Source organism: Ochotona princeps, chromosome 20, assembly GCF_030435755.1.
Source record: "Ochotona princeps isolate mOchPri1 chromosome 20, mOchPri1.hap1, whole genome shotgun sequence".
Classification (NCBI taxonomy): Eukaryota; Metazoa; Chordata; class Mammalia; order Lagomorpha; family Ochotonidae; genus Ochotona; species Ochotona princeps.
The window spans coordinates 19,770,221-19,792,859 of NC_080851.1; the positions used below are offsets into that span (position 1 = coordinate 19,770,221).

At 42.8% G+C, this 22,639-nt stretch overlaps 1 protein-coding gene across 4 annotated transcripts in view; it reads right to left on the reverse strand.

Annotated features, from left to right (window-relative positions):
* Positions 1-3,705: 3,705 nt before the first annotated feature.
* Positions 3,706-22,639, reverse strand: part of STARD3NL (STARD3 N-terminal like) — a 36,292-nt gene continuing 17,358 nt past the window's right edge. For 3 of the 4 annotated variants that reach the window (XM_058678032.1, XM_058678033.1, XM_058678034.1), the window contains 8 exons: positions 17,654-17,936; positions 14,983-15,060; positions 14,303-14,380; positions 12,853-12,906; positions 12,622-12,739; positions 10,751-10,846; positions 5,215-5,290; positions 3,706-4,362 (listed from right to left, as the gene is read on the reverse strand). In XM_058678032.1, the coding sequence (XP_058534015.1) occupies positions 5,232-5,290; positions 10,751-10,846; positions 12,622-12,739; positions 12,853-12,906; positions 14,303-14,380; positions 14,983-15,060; positions 17,654-17,878 (708 nt within the window). In that variant the 5' untranslated portion in view covers positions 17,879-17,936 and the 3' untranslated portion in view covers positions 3,706-4,362; positions 5,215-5,231. The remainder of the gene's footprint in view (positions 4,363-5,214; positions 5,291-10,750; positions 10,847-12,621; positions 12,740-12,852; positions 12,907-14,302; positions 14,381-14,982; positions 15,061-17,653; positions 17,937-22,639) is intronic. The other variant, XM_058678031.1, reaches the window with a different exon arrangement.

Consider the following 22,639-nt stretch of genomic DNA (forward strand, 5'->3'; position numbering starts at 1 on the left):
TAATAATAATAAATCTTTTTTTAAAAAAATAATGATCTCTACTTTACAGAGGGGCAAATTGAGACAGGGAGCACTAAGGAACTTTCCTGAAGCTACAACAGCTATCAAGAAACAGGACTGAGATTGGAAACTAAGCAGCTGGTTTCAGGAGCTCTGTTTCTACCTCTTACTTGATTTGCTCCTGGAAGGGAAACAGGCTCCTTTTGTTTTCAGCTAAAATCAAAACATTCTTTCTTTCATTAGGTTAAGAAGCTAGTGGGGAGACCTCCCCCATAACCTGTCTGTATTTTTCTCCATTGTTCCCATAATATTCTCTGAACTAGCACCTCATATATGAACCTAACACACATAATTTCATGCAGGGGAAAATTTTATCTACTCTCCAATTTAATCCTCTCTGCAATAGGACTTCTATGATTGATGCCCATGGAGTGTTTGTTTTGTTAAAATGCTTTTCATCTACTAAACAGGCCATAATTAATAATGCTTAATTTCCTCTTTGTATGTAAGCACTATTTAACTGTCAGAAATTCTGAGTAGTGACATAACCAGATATACTATACCAATGTGATATAATTTGATAAAAGGGCAATGTACATTTCCTTTAGTTGTGAGAAGTTATGTAAGTAAATGCATGGTTTCTATCATGCATTTAGGATTTTTCTTATTTTGTTTTGTTTGAATCATATCAGAGGCCTAACATTTGTGGGCATCTCCTATTCTGCCAGGCAGCTTGCCTATTTTCTCTGACTTTTCCCTGCGACGCAGTCTTAGAGTGTAAAAGTGATTAGACCTGTTTCACCAGTAAAGAGGCCGGCTCTGATGTATGTTCAGTGTTGTGGGTGCAGGGTTCAAACCCTTGGGCCATCCTTGACTGCTTTCCCAGGCCACAGGCAAGGAGCAGGATGGGCAGTGGAGCAGGATGGGCAGTGGAGCAGCCAGGACAAGAACCAGCTATGGTAATGGATCCCAGCACAAGCAAGAAAAAGACTTCAGCCAATAGCTACCATGTAGGGCCCTTTTTTGGTTGTTTAGTGTCAACATTAACATGTGCTCTAGCAGATTCTTTTGTACACCAACTAGAGGCTCCCATTTGGTAATTAAGATCAAACAAATTCCAGAAAGATACTGTTTAATTCAGATCTACTCCATGAGTCTTATGAATTGATCAGCTTTCTTTAGCCCAAATTCTTGACCCTTTAAGAGACAGAACTACACCTACGGAGCTCTGTGGTGTCTGCTGTGGTTTCAAACTTCTTAGCAACATCCTTTCTCTAGTTTTCAGGCTTGGGTAGGGTGCAGGAGAGGTTTGCGGGTGGTGGAGGTGACACAGCGCGTGGGGGGAGGCTACTGGGGGGTGGATGCTATTTTATTTTTCTCAGACTTTATGTGTTTATGTGCTCTGTCAAATGTGGTTGATTCGAGGAAAATGCTCAAAGCCAAACCGGTCGCTACTGGCTGAAGCTGCATGAGGGAGGCCAGGGTGTTCAAAGAGAAAATAAGGACAGTTAAACCACAACCACCCTTGCTCATTTTCAAAAGGCCACAGTTAATGGAAAGAAAATACCCATTTTCATACACAGGAGATTGCTATCAACCAGACTGCTGCAGCAGGTGGGGCGCCCTGCATATAGCACAATATGTTAGCTAGCATGTGACTTGGGAGTCTGACCCTGGGGTTGTCCAGACACTGCCCCTTCAGCTTACTCTGACACTTCCCTGCAGGGAAGAGCAGGGAAAGATGCATGCATCACTAACATAACCCTAACATTCTGCAAGCGTTTGTGCTTCTCTGATTTACACACTCGGTTGCTGTTGCCTTTCATTTTCTCTGTGTCGCGTGAGTAGTGACACAAGACCCAGGTTGATGACTCTATTATATGAATACACTAGGGATGTGTCAATAGGTGATGTGATTTGGAAACAGACAACAAAAGCCTGGAAACTGACTGTGTATTGAAGGCCATACAGAACCATATGACACGTCTCTACAGTGATAAGAGGACTCCTGAGTCAAGGTGAGGTGTAGAAGACATGAGTATCAGGACAAGTGTGATTGGAGTCGGAGAGGACTGGGGTTCAGCAGTGTGAGCACACACAGTCAATGGCCCTCTCAGGGCCCTGTCTAGCTTGGTGCACAGCATGTGTCCAGGATCAGCAGGAAGGACAATGCTAGCATGCAGAAACCACGTTAAGCTTTCCCAGTCTGACCGCCCAGCACATTCCAATCACATGTCACAACCCCGGTCAGTGCTTAGATGGCAGCCAACATGTGAAGGAGTTATGGCTTCTCCCTGTGGGGACCAGCTCTGTTTCCACCAGCTCAGCCCAGCAGGTCTGTGCAGAGCTCTCCGCAGGTTAAAATGAGAACAGACATCAGCGTGGCATCCTCCGTGGGTCTTGTGCCCTTGCAACATTATTCCTGGGATAGGAGTTTCCCAGAGAGTTCCTGAGGTTTGAGTCTCCAGGAGAGACCTGGCAGATGTTTTTCCAGATGTTTCTCATCACTGTGCACAGCACTGGGAGACCCAGCTCATGCACAACACCAGCACACAGCTGCTGAGTGACTGTCCAGGGAGCCAGTGTCCACCCAAGTCAGCATCACTGCCACCAACACAGGAAAGTTTCCCTTTTTTTATTTTATTGTTTTTATTTTATTGTTTTTTTTATACAATTTAGTTGGCACCGGGTTCTCTGCTCCCTCTCCCCCAAATTCCCTCCCCTCCACTCTGTTCTCCCCTTTAGGTTCATACTGTGTGTTCATTGTGAATTTTCCCAAGTCCATCATGCTTCCTCTGGAGTGTCTCCCAGCCACGTAGAATAACTTGTCGTTGTAGGTTAATTCTTGTATCCTGCAGCCCTAAATTAGGTACCATGAGGAGCAGGCCTTCGTTGTTCATGGACAGTACCAATAACAGTGATAAAGGGGACATTGACCATCTCAGGTGATTATAAATAATCAACCTCTGATGGATGGTTGATCAATGAATTACATTACAAGTTCTTGTTACATTAGGTACTGGTAAGTATGAAGTAACACAGATTAACATAGAGTAAGATTCATATATGATATCTCCCGATTTAACACATATTATATTATATTAGAGCAAACATATGATGTCTGACCCTTTAGGTTGGCTCATTTCCCTTAGCATAATGGTCTCTAGTTTGGCCCATTTGGCCACAAAGTAATGCATTTCATTTTTTTTAATCGCCAAGTAGCATTGCATAGTGTATATGAACCACAGTTTGTTTATCCAGTCCTCTGTTGATGGGCATTTAAGTTGCTTCAATGTTCTTGTGATTGTTAATTGTGCTGCAGTAAACATGGGTGTGCATGTTTGCTTTGTCATGTAACAAGATTTTGGATACATTCCTAGAAGTGGTATTGCTGGGTCATGTGGTAGGTGAATTTTTAATTGCCTAAGTGTTCTCCATACTGTCAGGAAGGGTCTTTCTTGAACCGCACTGTGAACTAAGAGAAAACACTGTCTACTGGTAAGCAGAGAGGCGAGCATTCACATGCAAAAAAAAACAGCTCACAAAAAAATTGGTTTAATTTGAATTAACAAAATACAAAGGAAAAACATTAGCAGTACTTGCACAGCTATTTGTGGATTTGAAGTAAAAGCACTTAGAATATCTGAGAACTACTTCTCTCTGGGAAAGGCGGGATTTCCAAAGAAAAACAGAAATGTCTGATAGTATTTATAATTCCTCCTTGACCCCTTTCCATAAATCCGGCACAGGTAAAACAGAGACTAAGAAATGACAGAAACACAACAAATCCTTTTGATATGTTGGTTTTTATTACTTTTGAAAATTGTACAAAGAGCACATGTGCATGAGTTAAAAAACACACACAAAGGAAAGGCAGAATATTACAAAAACACACACAAAACAAATCTGAGACACAAGACAAAATTTCCATTGTGTGACTTGAAATAAAAAGGCATTTTGCTGACTTTAAAAGTGTTATTTCAGTATCTTGAGAAGTCTTTCGATCAGAAACACAGCACGAGACTTTTCCTCAATTATTAATTGGTCAGACTCAGTCTCAGTGAACATGGATGGACCATTACGTTACCTCACTGGCCACAGGCAAGCAACTAAATGCGGGTGGGTATGGTACAATGTCCGTGAGGTATCAGAAATAATGTAACTCCTTACTAGCTGTTCACTCAAGCCAGCAATGGATGTCACCTTCTCAACTTTCCAAAGAGAGATCCCATGTCCACTCTCTTCTCCCTTGGATGACTTTCAGGGAGGTTCTTCACACTTACAAAGGAGTGAAGACAAAGAAGTTGAGATGTAGTGCGACATTCCACCTGCTCTTTTATCAAGTCTTATACTGATGGGGGGCTGTGATGTACATGCAAAAACGACCGCAGCTGTGGTACCCGTGGATTTATTTCAAAGCATTACAGAAGAGGGTCAGCTATCCATATGCCCACACTCGTCTACACTGCTGTTGTAGAGCAGGGGCATGCCAGCACTCTAGGCATGAGTTCTGCCTGCCATGACCCGGGCTGTCTCTGCCACTCTGCCTACCTCTGTTTCCAAATTCCCAGGGAAGATACAATCCATCATTTAACTTTATTTTCTGAGGCTGCATAATCAGGAAGTTACTACTAATGCAATTCGCTTATTGGCCTTGGATTTAGGGGGTTGTGATGACTTTCTCTGATGGGCTTAATATGCATGCTCCGCTGTGAGCCCATCAAGCACTAGTGTCTGGAACTGAAAGCAACTTCTACCTTAGTAGCTCCAAAACCCAAGACACATCTCAGTGTGGGGCAGCTGGGGTAAGACTGAGCCCAACTTGTCATTTCCAGTTTGGAGACCTGGGACCTGATATTCATCTACTCTACTGCTTCCAGTATAAACTTTAAATTACAACAGTAACTACATCTCAAGGGATTGCTACTTACATAAAATAGATCAGCTAATACTTGGGATAAAAACAATGTCTGCTACAGAGACCACCTGGATTCCTCACTCTAGAAACATGGGCTTCTGAAGTATTTCCAAATATTACAAATGTATACTGGTATGGAAAATGTTACCAAATTTTACACTAATGATACTACTAAAGTCATAGAAATAAGAAAAAACCAGCTATAAGTGTATACTCATGTTGTTTGAACTCTACTTGAAATCTTAAAGTTAATGCTCCATCTTTAGTTACTTTATTGTTCATTTTCAAACACTTACTTTCACAAAAGTAGTCCTCACAGTTCTAAAAGTGGCTTTTCACTGCCCTGCTTTGCTTCAGCTTCTTCTTCAGATCCTATGTGGTGGGGAAGGGAAAGGAGAAAGAAGTATGTCATTCCATTACAGGACTATACTCCTTCATCAAAATTACCAAATCAATGCATACGCTTTTAAAATCTTATGTGAGAGACAGAGAACCATGGACAGACAGAACAGAGAGAACTTTCGTGCGCTGGTTTACTCCCCAGATGTTCCCAAACAGCTGAGACGGGGCTGAGGGGAGAGAGGAGCTGGGCCCTGAACTGAGGTCTCCCACATGGGCGGCAGGAGCCTATTCACTCCAGCCATTATTGCTGCTGCCCAAAGTCTGTATTATCAGGAAAACACCACCAGGAACCAATGGCAGGCATCAAAGCAGATGTTCTAAAACAGGATGCGGACATCTTACACACCCAGAGAAATGCCTGTCCCATATTTGCATACAAGTGGAAGTGGAAGATGGGTAGGTTTAAGCTTCAGAGTTTTTATAAGGGGCAAAGTTGTAACCATGTAATCTACAACCTGCACTTATCTGTCCCCATGATGGCCACTGGTAAAGATGATTCAGAGACCAAGGAGAGGTACTGCATGCTATTCCTTCGTTCTCTTGGCTGACAAGCTTGCAGTAATTGTAAGTGCAAATGGCATTGAACTTGTTGGAAAGGACTTTCACCAGGTCATTTGAACAACTGCTCCACAAGGTGAGTGTGCAAGCAGTGGGGGCTTCCTGAGGCTAAGGCCACCACCAGCGCATCAACCCCCGTGCTGCCCAGGACAGCATTACTCCCACTTGTCCCACTGCTCCCAATCAGTGTCCTGGGAGCCTCCTGGTGTTCCCACATCTGAACTAGTCATTCTGCCCTGGAATTTCCCAGGGTTATTCCCCATCAATAAAAAAAAAAAAGAAGAAAGAAAGAAAGAAAAAGAAAACAAAGCTATATTTATGAGAGTATGAGCATAAAATAAAAAGGTCAATTACTTTATCTCCTAAAGTACCTGGAACACACTTAAAATTGGTTTTACGTAGTTTATATAAACAGGAAAACAAGTAAACTAATAAAAATATGTAACAAAATTTTCTTTACCATTAGATCACATTTGGTAAAATTGAAAAATAAACATTGAAATGTACATAGCTTTGTTGTATTTTTCTGTTTGTTGCAAATTTTGTATAAAGAACCCATGCCTATTATCTAGTTTTACAGTATAATTTACAAAGGGTGTGCGTCCCACAGGCAGCATGGGAAGAGCGGTGTGAACTTATAGACAAATACACAACCAGAAGTAAAGAAAGTGTTGACAGTCACACTATGCACAATTTCAAGATAGGCAGCTTTGTTTCCAGTGTTTCATTGTTCTTGAAAAAGCACTTACTGCTTTCATATTCAGGGAAGGGAAAGACAAGAAAACGACCTATGAGATGACCCTGGTAGCAGCCGAGGGATGCCATCAATTCACACACAAAGCGCCAGCCTCCACTCTTGCTTCCAGGGGACGTTATTTTGTTATGAAAATGTCTGCCTGGATTACAGCCAAGCACATACTTGCTACAGGACAAACAATGGCTGAGAACCTCATGCCTCCACATTACCTCAAGAGCATCATATAGTTCTAACAGAATCTGTGGTGAAATCAATAGACTGAGGGATGATGGTTGGGCTTCATTTTCCAGCCCCCTGCCCTCCTGTAGTCATAGACAGGCGGCATGGTCTAACTGCTTTCTGCGTTGATGCAGCTGCGGGAAGGAGCTCACACCCAGTCTTCCTGTTCCTGGGCTCATTTTCCACCTGTCAGACTAACAGTGTTTAAACCACAACGACCCCACTCATTGTGGAAGTCCAAGATGAAGCTAACTGTTAATTAAAGTACTACATATACACCTCACATGTTTTACCAGAGGCTTTTCACAACAGCCTGATGAGGGTGTTGAGTTTTCTCCCAGAAAAAGTACCTATACAATATGGCCAAATAGACAACACAAATTTTTATTGTTTTGGAAAATAAACATTAATTCAAAATGGACCTCATCTTGATTGAAAGTAAAGCAAAATACAAAGCTAGGAAAAAACAGAGCACAACATCTTGATACTGACTTAAGCTAAAGACTTCTTTGAAAGAACCTGAAATACAGTATCCCTAAACCAATAAACTACAATCCAAATTAAAACTATGTGCTCAGGATGGGCGTTTAGTGCTTAAGATGCCCACCTCCCATATGAGTGCCTGGCTTTAGGACCTGCTTCCGGCTCCTGACTCCAGCTTCGTGCTGAAGGAGACTAGCAACACTTCTTGATTTCAATTAGTTCTTAAACTGAAACTCAGATGATGCAAATATAATACAACACAGCAACCCACTTTGACTGCTCTTGCTCTGATCACGGTTAACCTGCATCTTGTCTTAAACACGGCAGCAGCCAAGGGGAATTCTGAACTTGCAGGGGACTTTCCTACTTCATTGCTCAATCTCTGAAAACAGCAACGCCTCAGAGCACCACTAGGTGGCGGTACACGTCACAGTCAAGAAGCCAAGGGACCCAGAACTGGCAAGTTTGAAGTGCTAATCTGGATGTCTGTCTTTGTCTTTATTTTTCAGAGTTGGTTATTTATGTGAAAGGAAGAGTGACAGAGAGGGAGAATGAGACAGAGGGTGTGTGTGATAGATCTTCCATGTGCTGGTTCACTCCACAAATACCTAAAACCACCAGGGTTGTGCCAGGCTAAAGCCAGAAGCCAGAAGCCAGAAGCCACTAACTCTTGAATGGCCGTCCACCTTCGTGTCGGGGATCCGGGTCCTTGGGCCATCTGTGGCTTCTGAGGATGCCCATGAGCGGGAGCTGGATCAGAAGCACAGAGCAGTGAGGACTCAAACAGAGACTCCATCAGAGGAAACCTCTAAAAAATTCATGAGTACTGAGAAATTTTGTGTCTCAGAGGAAGAAACCTAAATTAACATTTATCAGTCTTACAAAAAAAGAGAAAAGCATGTGGTATATTATATGAACTCTTTTAAAAAGACTGAGTCTTACAATATATCTAAATGAAAGAATCCTTATAATGAGGCTATTAAATGTCTAATACGTAATTCTTATTTCCAGTCTTTGAAACAGATTTCTATGAATCTATATCTGTGTTTCACCTGGGTCCTTGGTGTTATGCTTTCCATTGCTTTTGGATCTAACACCAATCCCTGCAGTATATTTGTGTGTCATATTGGAATCTGTTATGACTGTTTGTGTTTGGATGTGTGTGCTTAAAGCATTTACTATACTTAATGTTAGGAATACAATAATAGGCCTGGTGTGACGGCTCATGTGGCTAATCTGCCACTAAGCACTAGAATCCCATATGGGCACCAATTTATGTCCTGGCTGCTCCATTTCCCATCCAGCTTCCTGCTTGTGGCCTGTGATGGCAGCAGAGAATGGCCCAAGTCCTTGGGATCTTGCACCCATGTGGGACACCCCACAGAGGTTCCTAGCTCCTGGTCTCAGATCAGATACGCTCAGATCCAGCTGTTGTGGCCCTTTGGGATATGAATCAAAGGATGGATGATCTATTAGACAGAAAAAGGAGAAGGAGGGGAAGGAGGAGAGAGATGGGAGAAGGAAGAAGAAGAAATACAATAAACTAGTTAGTATCTGCCTAAAGTTGACCTTCCAGTGGAAGAAACTGCCCAATGGTTCTGGAGAGAGCAGACAGCACAGGATACCCTTAACCAAGGCTGCAAGGAATGATAGGGAGGGAGAGTTGTTTTCAACACTGAGTGGAGAGCAGGACTCCACAGAAAAGCAGCAGGAGGATACCTAATGTCTTGATGGCTTGGTACACAGCCTTTTCAGAAGAGCTAGGAGCAGACACAGGAGCAGGAATGCTCTCAGAGCTCCTGTCTACCAGGCTAAGCATCTGCTATTCCTAAGGTGGATGTGCCAGTGGAGGCTTCAGAGCAGCCCACGGACATGATCTGTTTGACATTTTCCTCAAGGCTGAATGGCTGAATATTTCAGAAGTTATGACCGTGGACTCCAGCAAGTGCGGTGCCATTTTCCATTCCTCTGTGACACTGGGTAAACAGTTTCAACTCTCTCTGCTTCAATTTGCTCATGTCTCTATATCGATATTAAAAGCTTAACATTACATAAATTTATAAGGAATAAATGAGTGAATATTAGGAAAGCCCTCAGAACATTACTCAGCACTTAAAATAATATTTACTGTGGCAACATATGTAACAGAAAAGGTGCCATTTTGACTTTTTCAAGTGGATTGTTCAGTGTTGTTAATGCATCCATGGCCACCATCCATCTCCAGAACTTCCTCAGTCCCTTCCAACCAGCACAGTACTTTGTCTCTGTGGCTCTGGCTTCCTAATGAGAGTGGAATCATAGGACAGTTGCCCTTTTGTGCCTGGTGTATTTCACTTGGCATGAGACAAGGTTCACTGACATTGCAGCATGTGTCAGATTTTTATTCCTTTCGAAGACCAAATAGTATTCCACTGGGTAGTCATATTTATTGATCTCTTGATGCTGGCTTTCCACCTTTTGACCATTGTGAGCAAGGGTGCTATGATTAACACTGTGTAAATGTCTACTCGAATTTCTGACTTGGTATTTTTGGGATATATAGCCAGAAATGGAATTGTGAATTACATGACAATTCTATGCTTAAGTTTTTGAGGGGTGATTATACTGCTTTCTACAGGAGTTATATAGCATTTTATATCCTTACAGCAATCCCCAATGGGTTCTAACAGTTTTACATCCTAACTCATACTTATTTTGTATGCTTTTTTTTAAAATTACAGTCATCTTAACAAGTATGAATTAGTATCTCAGGATGGTTTTGATTTGCATTTTCCTAATGATGAGTCATGTCTGTTTATGCTTTCATGTGATTATCTGTATTATCTTCTTTGGGGAAATGTCAACGGTTTCGACCCTTTGTCAGTTGTTGAATGTAACTGTTACCTACAGCACACTGACAGCTGGTTAGCAGAGGGCAAACCTGGAGGCAAAAGACTAAGCCTGTGGCAGAAACTGAAGCAAGAAATGCTGAATCGAGGTTTGTGCTGGCAGGAAGTGCCAGGTTTTGCATGAGATGGCTGAGGCAGAAGCGAAGGAGCAGACAGTCCAAACAGCTCTATAAACAGGAGACAGGAGCTGCAACTAGGGGGGTGGAGTGTGCAGGAGGCATGGGCAAGTGGGGCTGCCACTCTGAGCTGGGCCATCCTAGAACAAGTCCATGCCCCTCATCTGTGGCATGAGCTACACTAGTCACAGGGTCCATGCCCACAACAACACACACACACAACTGTGTGCCTTACTGCAGACCTCAGAAAAGACTACATCTTACTCATTTATTTTTTTTAATACTTAATGTCGTTATTAGTTAAATGCTTGCAAAACGCACTGAGGAAAAGAGTAAATAGGGAGGCTGAAGGAGGCAGAGCGTTTGATGGTGGACAAAACCACAAAGGATCATCAAATCTGTTTTTTACCTGCTTCAGATTCAGGAGGAGAATAAAACTGACCATCAGAAAGACCAGCAGGTATAAGAGCTGCCCTCTCGGAAGCATCCTGGACTATCAGGAATCCTGAAAGAGAAAATAGTCAGATGCGGGGGATGACCTGGCAGCTTTCTGGCAAGACTGACTACACAGTGGTATTACTGCCGCAGTAAAAGTCTCCTAGAAAAATCAGGTACTTTGAAAACTGCCCAACTAATACACTGGGAATAAACAAGAGCAACTGTGTGTGTGTGTGTGTGTGTGTGTATTTTTTTTTAAAACTATCTCTTGTTACAAAAGGGATTAAATTAGTAGTTACAGCATCATTCTCTTGGGGATATCTACTTCCTTACAAACGTAAACAAGATTATCATACCTGAAACTGAAACAAAAACTTCCTGCATTTAGGGAAGTGCTAGCAGTAAACCAAAATGCATAGATGGCCTCTTATAAATAAAGAACATTCGAGGCAATAAAGAAATATTTATGCAACAAGCAGGTCTCCAAAAAAGGGTATAAATGGCATGGCATGTGTAACAGCTCCAGAACACTGGTGTGTGGTGAGAAAGGCCTTGAGTACTTTCTTCTGGCTGAAGGCTGAGTTAAGACAGAGTGGAAGGTGCACCAGGCAATACCTGCTAGTGAAAAAGAAAGCAGACACTGCCTTGAAATGTACATTAATTTTCCCTTCTTCATTACATGTGCAGCTGTGTAAGCCCCAATTACAGCAGTGCTGTTATTTTTACGCAAGAGTCCATTCTGACGGTTACGTGTTATAAAAACAAAACTAGCAGGGGTTTACTTGACTCTTCTCTAAAGGGACAGAACACAAGCCAGTTAACACATTTGGCCTCATCAGTCTGTTTTCTCCATCTATTCTTGAATTGTAATTCTTACAGAGTCCTTCTCTGTAAGCTTGCTTTTCAAAAATAAAACCATGTGCAAGATTACTGTTCAATTTGCCACCAGTCATGATCATAACCATATTTACTGTTCTCTAAGACAGGAGGTGAGACAGTGCAAAGAAGACTGACAAGAGGTAGAGAATCAGGACTCTTGAAATTCTCTGGGTGCTCCGTTTATCTCACCTCTGGGGACTGTGTGGTGGGGTGCAGGTGGGCCTCCATTAAGGACATCACATAGTGAAGAGTCCAAGCCTAGTATTGAATCCTGATCCCCCTGGTTGGTAACGTGGGGGTATTCAAAGCCACGGGGTGAGACCAGCTTTGGTGGTACTCAGGAGTGCCCCATGTTGTCGGCATTCAAGCAGGACAGCAGAGGGGGAGACAGCGTAACACAGGCTTGCAGCATCCTCCTGTGAACATGTCTTCCTCAGCATGGCCCCAGACCTGGGACTGTGGCTGTTCTATTTACGGCCCATCCAAGCCACCAGCTGTTCATGCAGAGCAGTGTGAGACTTTGGAGACCCACTGACTGGCATTTAAAATTCCAACTTCAGCTCACTTCAAAGTGGTTTAAATTTTCTCTTCTCCTAAGAAACACAGTTCTGTCCATATGGGCATTTAGTATCCCACAATGACTGTTAATAGGGATAAAGGGCTAACATGTGGAGGAGAATGTGTTAGCTGATTTTGTTTTCACACTCTCTCCCAGGCAAGCCTGGCCAACAACTGGAAAGGGAAGCTCTACTTTGTTCCTGCACTTTCACTGCCTTCCCACCTCCTTCTGTCCCTGCCTGCTCCACCTGCCGGAACCTTTCTCTCCTATCTGCTGCAGCTACTGAAGAATGAATGAGACACTGGGACAGTGTAACTCTATCCAGCTGCTGCTCTGTTCAAATCAAGACAGCCACATCTCGTCCTTCCAGCGTGCATCCCAGATGCTCCCTAAGAGAAACTTACTGCTTTCTTCTTCTGCTTCTTGAGGTAAGACCTTGAAATCCAGGAACCACGTCTCAATCCAGGCAAGGATGAATGAAATGATGGGCAGCACGTAGCCGAAAGCCCCTTGAGAGAAAAGCTGCAAGAATACACGTGACCAGGAGACGAAATGCGGTACCTGGGAGCTCACAGGGGACAATGAGGCTTCCCCACTGCACATGGTGACGGTGCAGGAAGAGCGGTGGGTCTTACCTTTGAGAGGATCACTTTTGCCAATAAAAAGGCACTGGTCACTGCTGTCGTCAACTGAAAGACACATAATCCAGCACCAACCAAATTAGACAGGTGCCTCCATCATGTAAGAGCCCTGCTCACTTAGAACATCAAGTGCTTGGCCCAGTATTAATGAAGTTGCAACACACACACACACAGCCAGAGTGAGAGGAGGCCTTTCACATTCCAACACTAACTTCATAGGCTGGAACCAAGTATCCTTCAGACACCTGCTGACTTCCCCTCCTTCCAGCTGTCTGGATTCTATCTGCAAATATTTATAAAACCAAGAATGAGAAACAAGGGAATAAAGTTGCTAAACCAGAGCCATCCTTCACACAACTTGCAAGAAGAAGCTGATGATACTTTCTTACAACTCTCACTGCCTATCCAGATGTCAGCCCCCATTTTAAAGCAAATGCCGATACAGATGCTGTGTAAATACTAGCATACATGAAGGAGAATAGAATGTCCCAATGTGAACTATTGTTAAAAAAAATTGTAAGGTACAATATTCACAGCTACTGTGACATCATCAGAGTATTCAGGAAAGGGAGTCAAGGCTGGCTGGGACTGCCAGCTCCTATCTATGAAATGAGAGCTGTGGAGTAACAGAGGGTCTGAACATACCCAGCCTGCAACGCTGACTGTTCAGACATGACCCAGGCTCAGGTGGCACCCTGGTGGTCACAGTCTTAGAACAGCAGCACAGTTCCCAAGCTGGGCAGATCTAAACTGGGTATTTTAATCGAGGAACTTGAGTTAATAATTCCAGAGCAGTTTTACACTCTGAAGAGTTCAATATTCTCCCCCAAATATACCTGCTTTATTAGAATTCTAAAAAAATTGAGTGAAAAAACACCTGTGAAAATGACAAAACTAACTCAGATAGAACTGCCTCTGGATTCTTCTTTCAATCTCTAAGCCTTTACCGAGGAAAAACAGGTGTGTCAGAGCGGTGCCGGATGCAAAGAAATGGAAGTAAAAAGTGTCTGGAGGCAACATCACAGGGGAGTGGGGCAGTTCTCACCTCTTAGAGATGGGGGCAATAAAATGGGAAGGCAATGATCAAAATGAGCTGTGAGAAAAAAATCAGTACGCAGGTTCAAACACACACAAATTTCCCCAAATCACTGCTCTCATCTCTTATGGACAAAATGAGGTAGAAGGCGGTTTAGTGCTTGGCCAGTCACCATTGCTGGATCTCCAGGTTCTTCACTTGGCTCAGCACCCTGAAGACAAAGCCAGTGACTCAGTAGTACTGGAGAGAAGCCCCGGAGGGTTAAATTTATTGCTGTGCGAGGAAGTGTACTCATGAAGATGGGGGTCTCCCATCCAGTTAATGTTACATCTTCTTCCAGCTCAGGAGCAAGCCCTGGCCTCCAGCATGGAGTCGGGCACAAGGCAAACTCATGCAGGATACACTTACCGCGATTGCCCACCAGTGACGCAGTCTGCACACGGCATATGCAAGTATTAACACTTTAAATCGAAAAACTGCCAAAAGCTGTGAGAAGGGAAAACAAAGTTATTCAGAATCTATTCAAAAATCAAGTAAGTTAGCTTTCTGAGAACACACTGGGGTGTCCTTATTCTAAGTTAACTGGCAACCACTCCTTAAACTGGCACAGGTCTGCAGATCAGCATGTGGGAATCCCTACTCAACAACCCTTTAAAGGATCCTGAAATAGTTCATGGAAATGTGTTTTATGAAAGGAAATTATGCATGGATTTCCAAAAAAAAATTTTATACCCAAACAACCCTATCCTTTAATTCTACTTTTCCTGACATTTCACACTGATGTTAGTATGAAGGTGAGTCTTCAATGACTGGGGTGTCAGTGGGCCCCGTTTCAAGCCATTAGAAACGTTCCAGACCCTTCTGATGCCAGACCCTCTCTGCCGCCTCTCTCCACCCATATTCCTGCTCCCACCCCCCCACACTGACAGACAGAAGGCTATGAATGGGTGGGTAATTAAGAAACAAGAAAACATGGTCAACAATCAAGCAAAGACGTCTATATAAAGGAAACCTGAATTCTGACACCCTGCTACACACACCATGCCTACATCAGATCTGAAACGAAATGTGAAAGAAAACATACTTACAAATATGTCAAAATAAGAAGAGTAGTAGTCATACTGCACCACCTCCTTCTCCAGTGTGTTCTCAATGCCTCCATTCACCTAGCAAAGCAAATACAAGAGGTCCATGCATGTTTCTCAAAAGGTCAAGCAAAGGGGATCTGCCAGCCAACTGCCATGGCACCCAGCAACTGGCCTGACCAGAAACAACAGCAGAGGCAGTAGCAAATTCAAGTTTCCAATGTGGAGTCAGACTTGGCAAATGAGCATAAGGATAAAATGAAGGGCAAGGAGCTAGAGAACAGGATTAGAGGAGAAAACATTTATAAGGCACCCTTTCCAAGGTTTGCTAAAGCATCAGGTTAGAACAAATGCTGCCACAAAGAAAGGATGCTCTGAGTTTGCGAGTCTGTTCATATTTTTCATATTGTTATGCAAATAAGAGCACACCGCCACCAACATGATTCTGTGCCTTACAATTCCTTCAGGAGGCTCAGATTTCCCTGTGATGTGCACACTGGCTATAGACCTACTTGGCTATAGATTTGTACAGAACAATAGAACTGAAAACCTGGAGCTGGGGTTGTGGCATGGTGTGTGAAGCTGTCTCCTGCAATGCCAGCATTCTATCTGCATGGTCACCAGTTTATGTCCTAGCTCCTGCACTTCTGATTCAGCTCCCTACCGGTAGCCTGGGAAAGCAGCAGAAGCTTAGACCTTTGCCAGGCATGTGGGAGACCCCAGAGGAAACTCCTGGCTTCAGCATGGCTCAATACTGGCCACTGTAGCCACCAAGTAGACCAGTGGATGGAAGGTCTCTATAATTCAAGCAAAAACAAACAAAAACCTGAGAGCATAGAGGCAGGGAGAAATAATTAAAAAGCCAATCAACTATCTAATCTCATAGCAGTGTCTCTCCAGACCGAGGCAATTTACCAATTCCTGGAATTTGGCAAGAATGACCTCTCCAGGAGTCTCCAGGGGACTGTATACAGGGGCTCTCTACCCAACAGACTCCAGAGAAAACACATGTCAGAGCTGCCTATAGATTTCTGCCAGCAGAGAAAGCTTTTTCTCTAGCATCTGTGCACTTCAACTTTTTGCATTTATTTATCTGAAAGGCGCAGTCAGAGAATGACGATCAGATCCAGACTGCAATCTGCTGGTTTGTTCTCTGAATGTCTGCAACCTGACTGAGTAGGGTCAAAGCCAGCAGGTGGCAACACACACTGGGGAACTACTGCGGCTGCCTCCTGGAGTGCATACTGGCAGAAGGCTGGAACTCTGATAGGGAAATGACGTCCTAGGTGACAGATTAACTTACTGAAATGCTCACCCCTACATACTTAAAGATGTCGATTTTGTGTTGCCTTTAAATGGAGATACCTAAATCAGTACATCTAGCCCTAATTTGTAGTTTAAATCCTTATTTCACAATTTTAGTTCAAGATGTCTTAGATAGGTTATCTTAACTTTCACATAAAAACCTTTCCTGATCACAGCTCTCTGGCACTGCTCTTCCAGATCCCATCATCAGAGTTGTCTTTGGATGCTGTGGTTCAGGCCTGTGGGAGAGCAGTCTGAGAGGGGACAGAGTTCTCAGGGAACCTGAGGCATGCCTCATTCTAGGTCTGACTCGGAAAACCAGCTCGTACAGAGGCAGACAAGGAGAGGCCCTGACATCTCCACTTCACTTTCCCGCAGGAGAAAGGAAAAAGGGAAGGGGGGAGTGGTTGGCCTGGGCACCCCAGCAGTGTCTCACCACATGGCTTGCCCCCACTAAAAGGCACACAGGGATTACTGCTAGCAAAGCAAGTATGTCCTCTCCAGACTGCTGCTACACTTTCCTGTGAAAACACACACTCCTTTCTCATCTCCTAAAGTGACAGCATCTTATTCCTCTAAAATACATATTGATTTATGTGTGTTCTCCAATGTACACATAAGGAACAAACGGCTAAAAAAAAAAAGAGAAATAAAAAAGCACAAAACTAATAATACCCAAAAGTCCAAATTAACAAAAGCGGTATCAATAAGCAGAAACTTAATTCAGAGATGACTGACACTGCATGTTGCTGAGATTCTGCGACAAATCTAATTTTTTTAAATATGAGTTTTCTACTTTCATAATGAATTTTGTTCCTCTATGAGGATTCAGGATGAAATTACATGATCCAATGGCCCTGATTATTAAAAAGAATAAAGCCTAGAACTGAAATATTATGATGAATTGGAAGATTAATAAAAAATCTCGATTAAGATGTTGATTTTTTTTTAAGGACATACAAAGGAGTCTTTATTAGCCAAGCTCGGCACCTGCTCCACTTTAGGAACCACTACCATGTTTGGAGTGGTTATCTTCCTTATTGATGCAGGCAACCATCCATCAGGTAATAAGAGAAATTAGTTAATGATAGAAATCCTGAGAAGAAGAAATGGTCATTACTGTGAAATCTGTTAAACTGAAGACCTATGTTCTAGCTTCCCCAGCAATATAAATTACCTTAAGAGATGTGGAACAAAAAACTTAATATACATTTATAAAACTGCAAACATGCACAAAATAATTCATCCTTTCCTGCTTTCTCTGCCTACATTTCATTAAAGCTACTAGTTTGCTAATAATAGTCTGTCTCACCTTTCTGGAACTCTTGAAATATAAAGTTGAGAAAAAGTAAAAATAATGCCAACTTACATTTAACTCTATTATCCACAGTAATGTTACAAACAAGAGGTCAAAGGTGACAAACAAGCAGAAAGTCCTCCTGACGTCAGATATGCCTTTCTTCTCCCTTCCTTCGTAGGACTCGATCCTGGCCATGAGCTGCGTGGGGTTGATAGAGTGGACATTGTGCAGGGAGGCATGGGAGCTCTGGCTCCCAGTGAGAGTGCTCTCCATGTCTCCTGGCTGGTGGTTCATCCTGGAGCAGGGCTAAAGGAACCTCTGAGCAACTTCACCATCCCTGGAGATGACGGACCTTGGGGAGAGAAAAGAGATGCTGTATTAAATCCAAGTTCACCTACTGCAGCCATGCTGCCCTCACCTCCATGAGACTACTTTGCTAATGGAATAACAGTGTCTTGACTGAAGACATTTTGAGGAAGTTGTAAAGACAACTGAAATGAGAAGCAACACTTGACGTCACCCATTAATCCTATGCAGTAACTGTGAGGGAGAGAGGGAAGACAGGATGTTAGTGACAACTGGAAGACCTTCCTGATAATGTGGACCAAGCCTCTTGGTGCATGAGCCAAGTGAGTTGGAGGAAAACCTCCACAGTCGTGTAAATGTCATCACCTGTAGACTAAGAAAATATTTACTGACCACTTCCCTGGGGCATATCAATTAGCTATAAAAAGGTTGTTTCCTAATGAGGAACTGCTTCCCATCAAAACAACCAGTACATTGAATTTAGCATTTCCCCATCATTTAATAATAAGGATGCTTCTGGGCCTCTTCTTGGAAGGGAAAGTGTGCACAAGCTCAGAAGTTTAACAGGATGCAGACACCCAACTGATAATTATGGAAGTTAGAGAGGTGTAAGTCCCCTTGGGCCAGGAAGTGCTTCTATAATAAAGGGACAGATGAGTAATCTGCTCTGATCTCACAGGAGGGGGAAAGTCACTAAACAGAAGGTGCGTTGGATGGCAGGACTGTTGACTAAAGATCCCAGTCTCCCTGCAGGACCTCTCTCTGTGGGAGGATCACACACTCCTGGCTCCACTTAACTCTGTCCAAAAATGCTGGCGGAAGTCTGCATGACACTGGGGTCCACCAGTCCTTAGAGCCAGGGCCACCATGCTCTCTTATCTGCCACAATAGCCAGCAATGCCCCCAGAGAAAGAACACCTGTCACAGGGTGGGAGAAACAGAATCTGGAATAACAACGTGAAGCCTTCCCCAAGGCAATACAGTCTCATCTGATCCTATCCTCCGTTCAGAATTGGACTCCTTACACCCGATCTCTGTTTCTGCTTTCCACACCTTTATGCAGAGCAGTGGTGGTAAGATGACATACCATGTTTTCAAAGACACTTGATGACATAAACTAAAGCAAATTAAGGCACAGACCTTCAAATCAAAAACTGACATAAAACATTAAAGGTCTAGTGCTTTTCTCTGAGGAAGAGAGAATGGGGGATACAGCACACACAGCTTTGTGTGTTGGGGGTGCGGTAGTGGTGTCAAAGTCCATTGCTGAACTGAGCAGTGGTAACACAGCTGTATTCACTCACACAAAACCTTCGTGATACAGGAAGTAGATTCAATGGTCCACTGACATGTGAAAAATTCAAAAATTTGTACACCAACGTGAATTCTGTCAGAATGAATGCAAATAGTATTTTCTGTGATGAAAGGCATATTTTTAAACTTAAATAGACAGCTGAAATATTCTCTAAAACTCAACCTGAATGAATATGGATATATTTCTGCAATGCTATATTAAGGAAAAGCAACTCAGCTATTTTTTTTGGCAATCTGATAATCAATTAGCAACTGTATGTAAACAATTGAAAAAATTTAAATATTTATTCATTCAGTCAAATGTCAGAGAGAGGTATGTTCCATCTGTTGGGTTCTTCCCCAGAAGGCTGCCAACACCCAGAGCTGGGACAAGCTGGAGCCAGGAGCTTTATTAAGGACTTTCTCATGGGTGGCAGGAATCAAAGCATCCAGGTCACCTTCCACTGCCTTTTCCACAACATTAGTAGGAAGATGGATTAGAAGTGGAGCACCTGAACTTACACTTGTGCCTCTATGGGTTTTTAAGATCTCAGGTTTTATCTTCCACACTATAACACCAGTCCCTGAAATTCTTAATTTATTAAAGTATATAAAAAGTCAACAAATCAAACTGAAGACTGTTTTCAGCAGGAAAATCATTTTAAGATAATTTAGGTCACTGTCTTGGTCTCACTACACCGTTGTTCTACAAATCCATTTTGCATGAATAGAAAAAAAGACAGCATAGCCAAACACTAAGTCTACAAATGTGGAGTCTGGTGTTTTAAAATAAAGAATGACATTATATACTATGCATATGAGAATCATTTTTCAGATGTGTGTGTATAACTGCTAATTAGTTACCATTTATAGACACAGTGAACATCTCTAGTAACAAAGCCACTCAAATTATACATGGCTCTGAGCAGCCTGACTAATCAAACTTATCAAATGGCAAAAGGGAGAGAAGTTACTTTTCCTGTACCCCTAAATGATGGTTTCTTTGGGGGAATTGGTAGTTCAGGAACCTTTTATACTTTCATGAAGTAGACTGTGAGCTGGAAACTTCAAGAAATAATGGCTAAGAAAATACTAAGACACAGTAACAAAACTAAATTCTGTAGGAAACTCCTTCCTTCTACATTATCAAACCTTAAAATAAGACAGGATGAGTTTTGTTGTGTGACTCATTGCACAGTGACAGTCTTGAGTTAAAGCTATCTTCTAAATAAAGGATAGTTGATTATGTGTCAGCTAAGTTTCATCTAAAAGGTATACCTGTAGAATGCTTTAGTCTGAGCTTCCTCAAGGAGAAGCACTGCATTGGAAGCTTATGAGTCCTGAATGGATGCTGCAAGTCAGTGGCTGGTGTGTCTGCCTGGCTGGATGGTACATACCCAGAGAGATCAACAGGAGGCACCAGGCCTCCCAGGCGTTGGTCAGCACAGTCTTGGAGGACAGAGCAGAGGGGCACTCTACCCAGCTCTGTCCAGCTACCTGTTCACATTAGGCATTTGTCTTCTGGCAGTTAGCTTAACTGCACATCTGGTTGCTTCATCTGGACAAGGAGGCCTCTCCTAGAGCCAGACTGCACACTCTAGGTTGACAGTTCAAGACTGGAGGAAAGAACCAACAACTCTAGGTATGAGGCTGGCTAGCCTGGCTGGTAGAACCCCACAACGGAGCAGCTCAGCAAAACCAGGCTTTGGAAGGTTCCTAGGATGATGCCAAAGGAATCTGATGAGGTACAGAGTTTTTGCACATTAGAGTTTTTGTAGATCAGAATTAGCATAAGTGTAATAAAGAGATAAATTTCTAGTGTGTAGTTGCACCTAAGGATCTTAGCTAAATCCCAGATTTTTGAACCGCATGACTGTCACTAAAGGAAGAGAAGTGTGATTCCTAAGGTCTCTTTCGATGTACAGATTTCATCCTCACCGTGTCTTTCACATAAAAGCAGTCCAAGAGTAAGTTCTTCCAGGACCACCCCCTCACATTCCAATCCACAGACAAAGTCAAGTGTATCTTCCCTACATTTCCCCAAGACTGGAGCTGTGCCACTTACAGTCTTGCTCAATATGCTGGATCTTAACTATCCATTTACTGGGCATATATACACACACCTAAAATTGGTATAGAGATCATGTGCTCATATTAAATAGACAAAGCTTGTCCCCAGGCCAAGTCCAAAACAGCACAGCTAAGATGTACAGTCCTCCCAAAGAAGAGAAGGAAGAGAGTATCTATTGACTAATACTCCAGCCCAGTATAGCTTTCAGCAGACAATAGCCTGTAGGTCAAATAAAGCCTCCTGGCTATTCTGGAAAACCAGGCCTGAGTAGAGCATCACCACAGCCATTCCTAATCTACAGAAAAATTCATGCGAAGACATCTGAGCTGAATATCTGCAAGGCACCACCCAGTCAACACAGCCTAAAATATTTACTTTATCACCCTCTTTTTTTCTAGACAGTGGAATGGTTGCTTTCATTAAATTCTCAGGGGAACTTGGATCAGATACAAAGTCATTGTGTTGATGTTATCAAAAAGGACTACTGAATGAACGTTAATCTTTTTTTCCAATGACTAAAATGCTTCGGTGGCAAGGAGCATACTCTGATGCACTGCATGTATGGATGGTCCTACTTCATGTTGACCTACGCAGGGCCACTGCAGCATGGTTTACATGAACTCTCCCCTCTTCCCTCATTCCTCAACCCCATGCTACTAGAACTGGAGCAACTCTATTCCCATCTACATAACTAGCTTCCTAAGTGATGATATCCTTTCTACATGAGGATAAAAAAAATTCTTACGCTTCTAGGGAACTGTTTGCATCTGTTTGTTTTACTGCATTTGTCCCTGTTCTGGGTGCAAAGCTGAGCTAAACTTGAGCACCACCTGCTTCAGCAGAGATTTGACACTACCCAGACAGTAGGCAGCAGCTGCTTTGGAACAGCAGCCACCACTGCTAGTGTTTGACTCAAGTCTCAGCATCTCTCCTACCTTCCAGGGAGGAGCCAAACTGAGTCTCAACCCACCACTCAGCCTTCCTGTACTGCTTCTGCAGGCATTAGGTGTGGTATATTTTCTCTCCAACAGACTATCAGAAAGACATTAGACAACAAAGATACTTCACTAAGAGGGCCTATGAACAGATCTGGTCTACAGGCTTGGTTTTGTGCAATATGTCTAGAGATTCTGAATTAAATGCTAAAATGTTAACTAATTTATTTGATGTCTAGCTTCTCTTGAATGCAAAAGATGCACACACCAGGTATCTGTTCTCTCACTATTATAAGAGATCTAATCTGCTGATGATTTTATCATTATTTATTATTATTATTATTGCTACTGCTATTATTATTTGAACGGAGAAACAGAGCTTCTATCAGCAGGCCTATTGCTTAAATGCCTGCAATGCCTGGGCCCACAGCCAGTAGCAGGAAAGTGAAT